Here is a 13,072-nt window from a genome sequence, read left to right on the forward strand (position 1 = left end):
GTGGAGGGTAGAGACATGAAGCTGATGTTGGGAACACCTAAGAGAGCAAGGTAGTATGGGTAAAGGTCAGGAGGAGCTAGGGAAGAGAAGCTCTTCTCCACTTCAGAGGTTGCTTATGCCCTGAAACATGAATGTTTATATCCTTCCAAAATGTTTGTTTAAATTTTACTATAATACTGGAAATTCTTATCCATATAAATGTCCAGCCCTTATTTTATTTTTTTTCAATTTTGCTAATCTCCTGGCCTTGGCGATATCTTGTGGCAGTGAGTTCCACCGGCTAATTTTATGATGTGTGGAAAAATATTCAGTCTACCATGAAAGCAGCCCATCTGTCAGGGTTGAGGCACATTTCTTGGGTATCGTGCAGGGGAAGCTTCACTGCTGCTTCTGCCTGTACAGTATCACTTCTGGAGATGAACGGAGGACTTCAGTTTCCAGGGCTGTCAGTGTGGCACCTTTCAACTGTACTCTTTTTTTGTTTTTTTAAAGCCTAACTATGATTTAAGATGTGGAGAGGTTTACTAATAAAATGAGAGATTAAAAGAACTAAAATACAGGCTAAATAACAACTATGGAGATGCATGATAGTTGTCTGCAGATATTTGTAAGGTGGAAAGACCAAAAGAGGAAAAGTCACTCTTGAGTGTGGCCTCTAGGGGTCTAACTATAGTAAGATTATTGGGATGTAATTGAACAAAGGAAAAGTTGAGACTGAGTATCAGGTGAAATGCTCTACGGGTAAGAGCTGTTGGATTGTGGAATGGCCTCCCCAGGGAAGTTCTGGGGAGAGATAGGATGACTTAGTAGGTATTTTCCATCTCTAATTGCTTTGATTCTGGAATTAGATCTCACTTGGTGGTTTTGTGAACGCCATGTGAGGCAGAACGGAGCATAGCTTGTTGTCTTGTGGCTAGTGCTAAAAACCTGTTTGTCTCAGTAAGATAAATAGTTATACGGATGGTAGAAGCCACATCTATCCATGTAGGCATTTCTATCACACTGCTCGCCATACCAGAGTATGGGAGCACTTATGGGCACTCCTGTGGTATTACTGCCACAGGCTCAGTTTTTCCATTCTAATCATTGTTAAAAGCACAGAGTACACTCTTTGGGGCAGGGACTGTCTCTTGCTGGGCACGCCTTCACTGAAGTGTTAACTCCAGTTATCTCCACTGGAGTTACTCAGCTTGAGCGAGAGAAGTCACAAGGTGAAATGACACTCCAGCTGCTGTGGTGTGTGGCATGCTGAGACTTCTGAAGGCATGTCCCCAGGGTTGCCAACCCTCAAGGATTGTCCTGGAGTCTCCAGGAATTAAAGATTAATTGTTTAATTAAAGATTATGTCATGTGATGAAACCTCCAGGAATTCATCCAACCAGAGTTGGCAACCCTACATGTGCCATGCTTCTTAGCACTGCTTAGTAAACTGAGCCGCTCTGTGTATTCTTTCCCAGGGAATTGTGGGAGAACTTGTCTGCCCTTTTTGGGCACATGGGGCATTGTGGGAAGGCATTGGAGGACTAGCGATGCTCGAGGAGCTAACCTGCTTCCAAACTGCAGAGTGGTCATGTTAGCAGCTGACAAGTTTTAGCCTATCCCCCCCGCTAGGCCAGCCAGCTTGAGTTAACAGCAACCACACTTGAGTTCAGTGTGTGTGGACAGAACTCAAGTTAGGGGCAGCAATCAAGTTACAAGTTGAGTTAACTCTGATTGAAGAGAAGCCCACTGTGTGTTTGTATAGCATGTCCCACAATGGGGCTTCAGTCTCAGGTGGAGCCTCTGGGCACTGCTCTAATACAAATAATAGCTACATATTGTACCAGCCCTCTGGACAAATGGAGGACTTCATACTCCATAGCTGTTAACTTGGCACCTCTCCTTAGTGCTAAATGTCCTTATTAAATTGTGTGTGTGTGCGTGTGTGTGTGTGTGTGCGCGCTCACACATGCACAATGTAATCTTAGCTGCTGTGGAGAAACAAGCAACTGCATTGACTTCAGCCACATGCCGAGCTCAGGAAAATCCAGCTCCCACTGTCATGGTTTGACAAGTAGTAGTGGGAAATTCTCAGACCATCCAGGAAGGAAAATATTTTCCAGTTTCTAGCAGGGCATTGCAAATACAGGAGGGTGAGAAGCAAATGTGAAGGGATGTAGGGAAGATTTGACAATGCCCACTTACATCAGACTGCAGGATGGTGGTTGGGTTGATACAGATGCTCTGCCTGTGTTTGGTGCCAGCTGTAGACCTTCTCCAGTCCTCTTATTTGTTTTGTCCACATATGGCCCCAGTGAAGTGAATTTTCTCCGGTACTGCTAGTCCCTGTGTGCACCTGTTGGGCTGTGTGACTCCAGTGACATTTCCTGGGGACCGGTGGAGTATGAGAAGATAGATTTGCATCAACATCATGTGTGCATTCTACCTGGATCACCATGCAATTTAAAAGGCAGCCTATTAAAAACTTTGAAAGGAAATATATTTTCCCCCTCTCCCATACACAACTCATAATTAACCTGTGAGACTCATTGCCACAGGATACTGTTGTGGGCCAAGAGCCTAGCAGGATTCAGGAAAAGCTTTTGATAATTAGATGAATAATAGGACCACGCACAGTTATTTTAGGTAGGATTAAAAATGTATAGAGGATAGAAAACTGTATGCTTTGGGCAACCACTAATGGCCTGGGGATACAAAGTAAATTCCTCTACAGGCAGTTTATTCCAAAATTGCCCATTATGTGGGCTTTCTTGGGATTCTTGCATCTTCTTCTGAAGCATCTGGTGCTGGCCACTAGCAGAGATGGGATACGGGCTAGCTGGATATCAGGTCTGAGGACTATGGAAATTCCTATGTGTGCCACATTCAGCAGCGTTGCAGGCACAGTCTCCATAGGCGTATCAGCACATTTGGCAATACAGTAGGTGTGTTTTTTGCAGCTATATGTGGAATGTTCAGCAGAACGTCAGATGTGTTCTATCCAGAATTGGACCCAAGCTGCAGCAATTTGATCCAGGGCTCTACTTCAGTCCATCTCAGGCATAGGGGCCAGCCACCAAATTTAGATTAAAAAATTCCAAACAAACCCATAGCCCCCATGTTAGTGGGTGCTTGGATATGGGGTTTTGGTTCAGGTGCATTGGTTGGCCAAATCCAGGTATATCTGGAATTGTCAGCAACATGAAATGTCTATTCCAAATATACCTGGAAGATTTAGTACCAGTCAAAGTGGCTGCTAAATCAAGTCACTGCTAATGGGGAAAGCCTATTGGTGGGGTGTTGGCATGGGTTGAATGGTGGCAAGCCATGTGTGTTTGTGGGTGTGTGGTGGCATAGCATGTGTGCCTGTAGGAAAGGGGCATTGTGGGTGTTTTGGCTTTGGAGAAGAAGGTGTATATGCTGCATGGCCATGTGTAAGGTCCTTTATGGAAGAGTCCTATAGAGCATAATAGCAAATGAGAACCTAAAGATCTTTTTCATCTGTCCTATAGGATTTAATTCGTTATGAAATTTTGGGGGGTGGTTCTAAAAGGCCTATAGAAGGAGTCTCTTTCTATCATATTCTGTAGGCTTTTGGAAGTAAATTCTAGACAGCCCTATTACATTTCTATAGGATCTAATTTGTGTCATCTCTGGTAAATTGCACTGGACTCTTCCAGAAAGCGTGGCAGGGCGTGTATGTTCTTCGGTGGTTCGTGTGTTCCTAGAAGGAGAGGGTGGGTGCACATGTTGGGTGACTGGTGTAGAGCTATGTGTGTGGTTTGTAGGATGGCGTGGTTGTTGACAGGATGTGTGTGTGTTGGCGGGGGGGACTTGGTGGCAGCATGGTGGGGAGGAGTTGGGGAAGTGGGCGTACGTGTGGGGTGGATGTGGAGACAGGTTGTGTGTGGTTACAGGGTATGTGTGTTTGGGGAGATTGGGAGGAGGAGATGTGTTTGTGTTACGGCAGGGGTTCTCAAACTGGGGGTTGTGACCCCTCAGGGGGGTCACAAGGTTATTACATGGGGGGGGTCATGAGCTGACAGCCTCCACACCAAACCACGCTTCACTCCAGCATTTATAATAGTGTTAAATATAAAAAAGAGAGTTTTTAATTCATAAGGGGGATCGCACTCAGAGGCTTGATGTGTGAAAGGGGTCACCAATACAAAAGTTTGAGAACCACTGTGTTACGGGGACAGATTGGGGAGGTGAGGTGGAAGCAGGCAGTGTGCGTTTGTACTGGGTTTGGTAGCTGGGTACGTGGGGGTGGGGGTGGAGTTCGAGGTTGGGGAGGAAGATGTTTATGCAGGGTGTCTGCGAGGTGGCAGGGTGAGTGTGGTTCATGGTGGTGGGTGGCTGCAGGATTTGAGTGGGAGAGGTTGGGGAAGTGGGTGTGGGCAGCAGAGGTGCAGGGGGCATCAGATGTTTAATACCAACGATGAAACCTTCCCTTTCTGACTTGTCACCTAGATCTCCTACCCCCCAAGTGATGAGGAGGACAGCGATGACTCTGAGGGAGAGAACCAGGAGCTTGCTCAGATCGACAGAGGTAAAGGGACAAGGGAATAAAGAGCATAAATCAAGGCTGCCATGGTGGAAGTGCGTTTTGCCTTGCCCCTCTGTCCTGAAAGAGACTTGCCTTCCAGTTTATATTATCCCTCCTGCACCACAGCCAGTTCTACTGTCCCGCCCGCATCTCCGTAGTGGACGCTTTGTGGATGCTCCCATCTCCATGTACATCCTCCTTAGCTTGACAACCTTTCCTCAGGAAGCCCTATGGGGCTGCTGGAATCAGCAGGGGTTGTAAACAGCAGCTCACAAGGGTATCAATAGAAAGGATCCTTCTTAAGCTCCGTGTACATGAACAGGTCCCTGCCAGTGTACAAGTACACAATGGGACTAATTTCAGTTGTTCTATTCGAGTGGCTTTAAGCCAGTCTTGCACCCACATATTCTGAGACTATGCGTAGACCTGCTCAGCCCCAGAGTAAGTCAGAGCAGCCTTGAAGTCAGTGGGACTACTCACATCAATGAAATTGTGCAAGTGTTTGCAGGACCAAGGCCACAGTTCTCTAAGCTGTTCACTAAGGGTACGTCTATACTTACCCCCGGGTCCGGCGGTAAGCAATCGATCTTCTGGGATCGATCCCGGAAGTGCTCACCGTCGACGCCGGTACTCCTGCTCTGCGAGAGGAGTACGCGCAGTCAACGGGGGAGCCTGCCTGCCGCGTCTGGACCTGCGGTAAGTTCGAACTAAGGTACTTCGACTTCAGCTACGTTATTCACGTAGCTGAAGTTACGTATCTTAGTTCGAAGTGGGGGGTTAGTGTGAACCAGCCCTTAGGGCTTGTCTTCACAGGGACCTAGCTACCGCCTCTCGGGGAGGGGGAATAATAACAGCAATGGGAGAACCTCTCCCGTCGGCGTTGGTAGTGTCTACACTGAAGTGCACAGCGGCACAGTTGCAGTGGTGCAGCTGTGCCATGGTAGGATTTCAAGTGTAGACAAAGCCCTTAATTCTCCTTTAAAAGGAGTGAAGATAAAGTGAACGAATTCCTCTTTACTTCTGAATGAGGCCATCCACATGGCGGGGTTCATGCACTTTAACTTCACACCTTTAGTTAATTCAATTGAGTGGCCCTGTGGAGACAAGCCTTAAGTATCATTAACCTCCTGTTATGGGCAGGGAAACAGTAGCTCAGGGAGGAGAAGGTCTCCGGGCAGGTCAATGGCAGAGCTTAGAACCCAGTCTTCTGGCTTCCAATCCATAGCCCTATCTACTGGACAATGCTTTCTCTTCATAAGTTTCAGATAACAGACCTAGTTTTTATATAATATCATGTTACCCACAAAAAACTACATTAAAATAACATGATTAATGTTGCCAAGTCTAGCTCTCAGAAGTTAGGAAGTGTTAGAAGTAAGGTTTCCTGTGCTACCTAAAATCAGACCTCTTGGGGGTATGCATTAGGAGACCGTTTTTAATTACATGAGCACATACTGTTTTTTTTCCACAGGACCCGTGGATCACTGAGAGCCCAGAATGTACAATGCTCACTGAATGAGAGCTCTTCAATATTTTGTTTTCTCGTCATTGTTGAGTTGTTTATTTACTGCACACTGTTCAAACCCTGCTGTGAAGACACAATGATTCATTTCCTCCTGGGTTTTTCTATGGTGCTCATCACTACAGTATCGGAGTGCTTCACAAAGATTAATGAATTTATTTTCCCAACACACCTGTGCCCCATTTGAGATACATAATACTTGATTTTTCAGAGAACTTATCATTGTATAGCACTTTCTATATCCAAAGCACAGCTGCCATTGGGATGAGCGCTCACTTCTGCAGATCACATCCCAGGTTTTCAAGTCAGGCACCCAGAAAATGAGGAACATTTAATTCATGGCCACCTGTGGAAAGTTTGGTTGAAGTGATTTGCCCAGCACCACATAGGAACTCTATGGCAAAAGCAGGGATAGAATCCAATTCTCTACAGCAGCGTTCAACTGCCTACATCATGAGTTCATTCCTTCTCCTTCCTCTGCCTCACTCACTACACACCTGATTCTGTTGGAGTGACTTTTAGCCACTCTTGCACTCCACATACGAGGCAGGAGTTGTACAGGCCGCAGTCTCCTCCTTCACTACACAACCATGATTCATCTCCAGAGCATGGTCCATCCTGTGCACTGAATGATGCAGGGTCCTGTGGAAAAAATAGTATACGCTCATGTAATTGAGACCATCTCATAATGCATACACCAAGGGGGCTGACTTAAAGAAACACAGGCAACCTTACTTCTGGTGCTTCCTGACTTTTGAGAGCATGACTTTGCAACCCTTCATATGGTTCTTTTCATTTAGTTTGTTCTGGGGGTTCCATTTCATAGGTTTTCTAAAAAGAAACGGAGAAAATAGAAATTCCATCATGTGGCATCAGATTGACACTCATGTGGATCAGCAGCAGGGTGGAACCTTGAGATCCACCAGTGAGACCACTGCCACATGAGCTAACAAAGTAACGGGTAGTAGTAGCAGGTTGCCGTCCTCTCTGTGGACCAGCACTCGATGGGGATGAGACATATGGCCAATGGGTTTCACAGATATTTGCTGACAGAAGAGGGTGCATCTTGGGTTCCATTCCAGGCTCTAGAGGGGATTCTAGACTCTTCTGCCCATTTCCTCCCAAACTTGACCCCTTCTACCCCATACACTCCAGCCTGTCCCAGTCCTGCCTCTTCCCCGCTCTGGCTCCTTGCCCCACCCCTTTCTCCTCACCTAGCCAATCCCTCTCTCCATTTCTCAGGCTTCTCATTCCCTCTCAAGTCTGCTTGTCCAGCAAGTCTTAGTCTCATCCCTCCAGATTCCTGTCCCACACCCCATCTCCTTCCCCACTCTTTTCTTTCTACCAGCTGCCTGTATCAGTCTTCTTGCCTAACCATTCCCAGTTTCTTCTCCCAGCAGTTGCCAGTCTTCTTGCCCAAATAGTCCCAGTTTCCACTTCTCCCAGACTCCTTGTCCTTACTCCTTTCTGCTCCCCATCTCTGAGGTCTGGCTCTTGGCCCCTCTGCATTTGAACAAGCAGCTTCCATCTCCACCATGTCTGGACCCAGCAGGGGATCACTGAGAGCTCTCAGCTCCAGGGCATGGTCCACAAGTGCAAGGGAAGTCTTGCTCAGCCCCAAACTGGAGCAGGCCCAGTGCAATGGAATCTCTGGAGAATTTAGCTGCAAAACTCTAGCAAGCCTCTGCTGAGCTTCTGTTAATTGATTTTTTTGGAGGGCCAAATTTGGGTGGATTTTTATGGGGATAGCAAAAGGCACATCCCTGACATAAAGGGTTCCCCATGCCAAATTTTAACTCCCTGCTCTGCAAAGGCACTAGAGCTCAAAGAAAAGGTCGGCAGAATTTTTTAACACTGGCAAAACAAATGTGTTTTTTCCTAGCCTTGTTCTTGGAAACCAGTTAACCATTTTGGCTGAAGTTTTCCGGAAACATTCAGCCTGAGGTAGACGCCTGGCATGGAAAATTTTAGCACAAATGGTTAATGTTTGGCAAAGTTATAAGCAACTGAAAACAGATCTTATAATGGAGTGTTCAGCAGCTTTAATAATTGGAGGGGGGTTGGTAGCGCACACGTAGCTCAAAAACACTGCTTCGGCTGTTAGAGTCTCAGGAGAATTCCTTTAAATAACACTACTTGTAAGTCCCATATCGTCTCACAGAGTCAGCCACTAGAAGGCAACGTCATCCACTTGTTCTCACACACAAAGCCAGCACATTACATAGGGACCCAGCTTTTTAATAGATTCAGGTGCTGAAATAACTGGTGTGTCAATATACTTGCTGTACAGTCTGTGTCCAACTGGTGGTTCTCTGGCTGGGGTCCAGTGAGCCAGCTTAAAGCTGAGCTGTGATCTGTGGACTTCCAGCCATATGCTAATGAGCAATTGAAGTGGTTATTTGGAGGATCAAGGAGGGGTGATCAGAAGCTAATAGGCCTGATTGTATAGCAGGTGTGATTCACACCTGTCCTACCACTCACATTTCTCCTCCTTCCCTCAGAGAGAAGACGGAATTGCACACTGACCCCTCTTGCGACCAATCAGCTCCAGAACCAGGAGAATCAATGCTGTAAGGTCCGGGCCCTTTTCCATGCTAGCTTGGATCGCCACAGCTCGGAAGAGGAATTGGAGCGCATCAACCGAGAGTTTGCCACCGAGAAGCGGAAGTGGTCTCAGGTCAGCAGGCTTTCTTGCTGTGGTGACAGCAACAACACGTCCTCCAGTGACGAGGAAGTGAAGAACTTGTGCGGCATGTCCTTCCGGCCCGTGGTGGAACAAGCCGATGGTCTGCATGCTAGCCCCAGCCCAGTGCTGTTCAGTGCCTCCCCTCCTAAGAGACTCCAGCCCTTGGTGCGGAACCCAACCTCCAGGCCTCTGATATTCACAAGTGTTGGGGCCGGCTTTGAGCAAGTCATGCCTTGTAAGAGACACCGGCAAGGCTACGGGGACAAGGTCAGCAGACCCAGCCTTGACCTGGAAAAAATGCAGCAGGTAAGTCAGCTTCACACAGGAAAAGTCAGCAATTCACAGGGAAGAGGCAATGCTTGATTTAGTTCTCAATTGAGCATGGGGATCTGGTCCAACAGGTGATTATAACTGAACCCCGCTTGGTAATAGCGACCATAATATAATTACGTTTAACATCCTTGTGAGGGCGGGAGGGAAAAGCTACAGAACACCACTGCAGCAGCATCTAACTTCAGAAAGGGGAACTACACAAAAATGAGGAGGCTAGTTACATGGAAATTAAAAGGAACAGTCACAAGAGTGAAGTGCCTGCTAGCTGCATGGAAACTTTAAAAAAAACACCATAATAGAGGCTCAAATTAACTGTATACCCCAAATTAAAAAGAATAGTAAGAGGACCAAAAATGCCACCATGGCTAAACAACAGAGTAAAAGAAGTGGTTAGACGCAAAAAGGCATCCTTTAAAAATTGGAAGTCAAATCCTACTGAGGAAAATAGAAAGGAGCATAAACTTTGGCAAGTCAAGTGTAAACATATAATCAGGCAGGCCAAAAAAGAATTTGCAAAGCAACTAGCAAAAGACTCAAAAACTAAGCAAAATTTTTTTTAAGTACATCAGAAGCAGGAAGCCTGCCAAACAACCAGTGGGGCCACTGGATGATTAGGATGCTAAAGGAGCACTTAAGGGAGACACGACCATTGCGGAGAAGCTAAATAAATTCTTTGCATTGGTCTTCACTGCAGAAGATGTGAGGGAGATATCCACAACTGAGCCATCTTTTTAAGTGACAGATCTGAGGAACGGTCCCGGATTAAGGTGTCAGTGGAGAAGATTTTTGGAACAAATTGATAAATTAAACAGTAATGTCACCAGGACAAGATGGTGTTCACCCAAGAGTTCTGAAGGAACTCAAATATGAAATTGAAGAAATACTAACTGTGGTATGTAACCTATCGCTTAAATCACCTTCTGTACCAGATGACTGGAGGATAGCTAATATGATGCCAATTTTTAAAAATGGCCCCAGAAGCGATCCTGGCAATTACAGACTGATAAGCCTAACTTCAGTACCAGGCAAATTGGTTGAAACTACAGTAAAGAACAGAATTATCAGAGACATAGATGAACATGATTTGTTGGGGAAGAGTCAACATGTTTTTTATAAAGGGAAATCATGCCTCATCAGTCTAATAGAATTCTCTGAGGGGTCCACAAACATGTGGACAAGGGTGATCCAGTGGATATAGCACACTTGGACATTCAGAAAACCTTTGACAAGGTCCCTCACCTAAGGCTTTTAAGCAAAGTAAGCAGTTATGGGATAAAAAGGAAGGACTTCTGATGGATCGGTAACTGGTTGATAGACAGGAAACAAAGAGTAGGAATAAATGGCCAGTTTTCAGAATGGAGAAGAGGGGTAAATAGTGGTGTCCCCCAGGGGTCTGTACTGTGTTGTTCAACATATTCATAAATGATCTGGGAAAAGGGGTAAACAGTGAGATGGCAAACTTTGCAGATGCTACAAAATTACTCAAGATAGTTAAGTCAAAAGCAGACTGAAGCGTTACAAAGGGGTCTCGCAAAACTGACTATGCAACAAAATGGTAGATGAAATTTGATGTTGATAAATGCAAAGTAATGCATATTGGAAAACATAACTATACATACAAAACGATAGGGTCTAAATTAGCTGTTACCACTCAAAAAAGAGATCTTGCAGTCACTGTGGATAGTTCTTTGAAAATATCCACTCAATGTGTAGTGGCAGTCAAAAAAGCTAATAGAATGTTAGGAACCATTAGGAAAGGGATAGATAACAAGACAGTAAATATAATGTCACTATATAAATCCACGATAGGTCCACATCTTGAATACTGCATGCAATTCTGGTCGTCCCATCTCAAAAAAGATATATTAGAAATAGAAAAGGTACAGAGAAGGGCAACAAAAAAGATTAAGGGTATGAAACAGCTTCCATTTGAGGAATTATTAAGAAGTCTGAGTCTATTCAGTTTAGAAAAGAGATGACTAAGGAGGGATGTGATAGAGGTCTATAAAATCATGAATGGTGTGGAGAAAGTGAATAAGGAAGTTTTATTTACCCCTTCACATAACACAGGAACCAGGGGTCACCCAATGAAGTTAATAGGCAGCAGTTTTAAAACAAACAAAAGAAGTACTTCACACAACACCCAGTCAACCTGTGGAACTTGTTGCCAGGGGATGTTGTGAAGGCCAAAAGTATAACTGGGTTAAAAAAAGAATTAGAATTCATAGAGGATAGGTCAATCAATGGCTATTAGCCAAGATGGTAAGGGATGCAACCCCTTGCTCTTGATGTGCCTAACTCTGACTATCGGATACTGGAACTGGATGACAGGGGATGGGATCACTCAATAAATCGCCCTGTTCTGTTCATTCTCTTTGAAGCACCTGGCATTGGCCACTGTTGGAAGACAGGATACTAGGCTAGATGGACCATTGGTCCGACCCAATATGGCCGTTCTTATGACTTGAGAAGGAACCATTGCAAGCGGAGGGTAAATGGAGGCCTGGCTGTTGCTGAGGTAGAGGTAGTAACTCTGTACATTGCTTGACTTCATGTGAAGATCTCTCCAGTTGCATCATCAGTCCATCCCTCTTCTCCTCTCTAGAATTTTAGATCCGTGGCCAGCTAGGACTTCTTGTTTGAGGTAAAGGCTCCATTAGCTGTATTGACTCTGTGCGACACAGTTGAGCAGTCCTGATTTCCATCCATTAAGAGGGCGGAGGTGTCACAGCCATACTAGCCAGTTCATTGCACTATAGAGAGCCAGATTCAAATCGGCTGACTTCAGTGGAGTTATATCTACTATTTCCAGGTCTTAGGTTCACCCACAACATTCAGTTATTCAGGGGCAGGGATTATTGGTAGCCCAGTATTTTTTTTAAGTCTCATTGTATGAATAAATGTAGTTCTGTAAGTCAGACAATGTTGGATCCATTTCTAAAGTTTTTGGACTCTCGAGTCTACTTCTTCACTGACTCGTATGGGTTTTACTCAGGTGTAACTATTGACTTAAATGGCATTCCTCCTGATTTCACAATGTTGTATCTGAGCAGGATCAAGACATATAAATCACTGGATCTTGCACTGACTCTTACTGAGTATAAATAAACTTGGTATTTATGGGCTAAATAGATGTCCTGCTTCTGATATGATTGGCTGATCTGTTTCATGCCTGTTTGATCTGTCTCCTTTCACTAGAATATTATTCCAGTGTTGAGTATCTCAACTCTCACCTTATTTGCTTTTCTTCCTGCACTGATGTAGTGTCAAGTTTTAAAATCCCACCAGGTGGAAAATGGGTGTCAGATGCCTCTGGACATCTGGTGACCCCAGTAGAGTAAGGACAGAGCCTCTTATTTTAATTGTGAATTTCCTGCCTTCAGGCCTCTAACTCAGACTTTTCCTGCTCTGTTTTTTGCGTTGGTGTACTGAATTTAGCCTTGTTAACGAGGCCCGTTTTCGACTTGTCTGAGGGTCCCACCAAAAGGAAGATCAAATCTGTTCTGTATCTTTAAAAAAAATACGGAACAAAGGGCCCTTTTTCCCATTGTCTCCAAGACATCATTGCCCCTATCACAATAGCTGTCCCTCTCCACCACGGCTGGCATCATGTGCTCCATGAATGCATAATGCCCAGCCTCGTGATTTCAGCACATTACCCCCAACCGCCAGCCTCTCTGCCCTGCTCAACAAGCAATTAATGACAGAACATTCAGAGGGCCCAATCCTGTACTCCTGGTGCACCCAAAACATCCGCTGGTGCCTACAGAAGTGTTAGCTGTGCAAGGCTCACAGATCTGGGCCCTGCATAGTTAGAGAAGAAAAAATAGAAGAGCCAATGCACAGCTGAGCAAAATACGTCAGTTTCGGGAGGTGTGTGTGTATGGTTGGCGGGACGGGGACCCTTTCTTGAGACCTGACACACGTCTTTAATCTCGGAGTCAGAGGCATGAATTGATTCTTCCCACGGTCGCTGCGCAGCACCATGATTACGAGAGTTCGT

At 45.3% G+C, this 13,072-nt stretch overlaps 1 protein-coding gene across 2 annotated transcripts in view; it reads left to right on the forward strand.

Annotated features, from left to right (window-relative positions):
• The window catches only part of LOC112105407, a 78,756-nt gene that overhangs the window by 14,323 nt on the left and 51,361 nt on the right, over nucleotides 1-13,072 (forward strand). For both annotated transcript variants that reach the window (XM_024198183.3, XM_024198184.3), the window contains exons 2-3: nucleotides 4,453-4,531; nucleotides 8,552-9,042. In XM_024198183.3, coding sequence (XP_024053951.1) covers nucleotides 4,453-4,531; nucleotides 8,552-9,042 — 570 coding nt within the window. The remainder of the gene's footprint in view (nucleotides 1-4,452; nucleotides 4,532-8,551; nucleotides 9,043-13,072) is intronic.

Source organism: Terrapene carolina, unplaced genomic scaffold (assembly GCF_002925995.2).
Source record: "Terrapene carolina triunguis isolate 2854851 unplaced genomic scaffold, T_m_triunguis-2.0 Scaffold85, whole genome shotgun sequence".
NCBI classification, from domain to species: domain Eukaryota; kingdom Metazoa; phylum Chordata; order Testudines; family Emydidae; genus Terrapene; species Terrapene triunguis.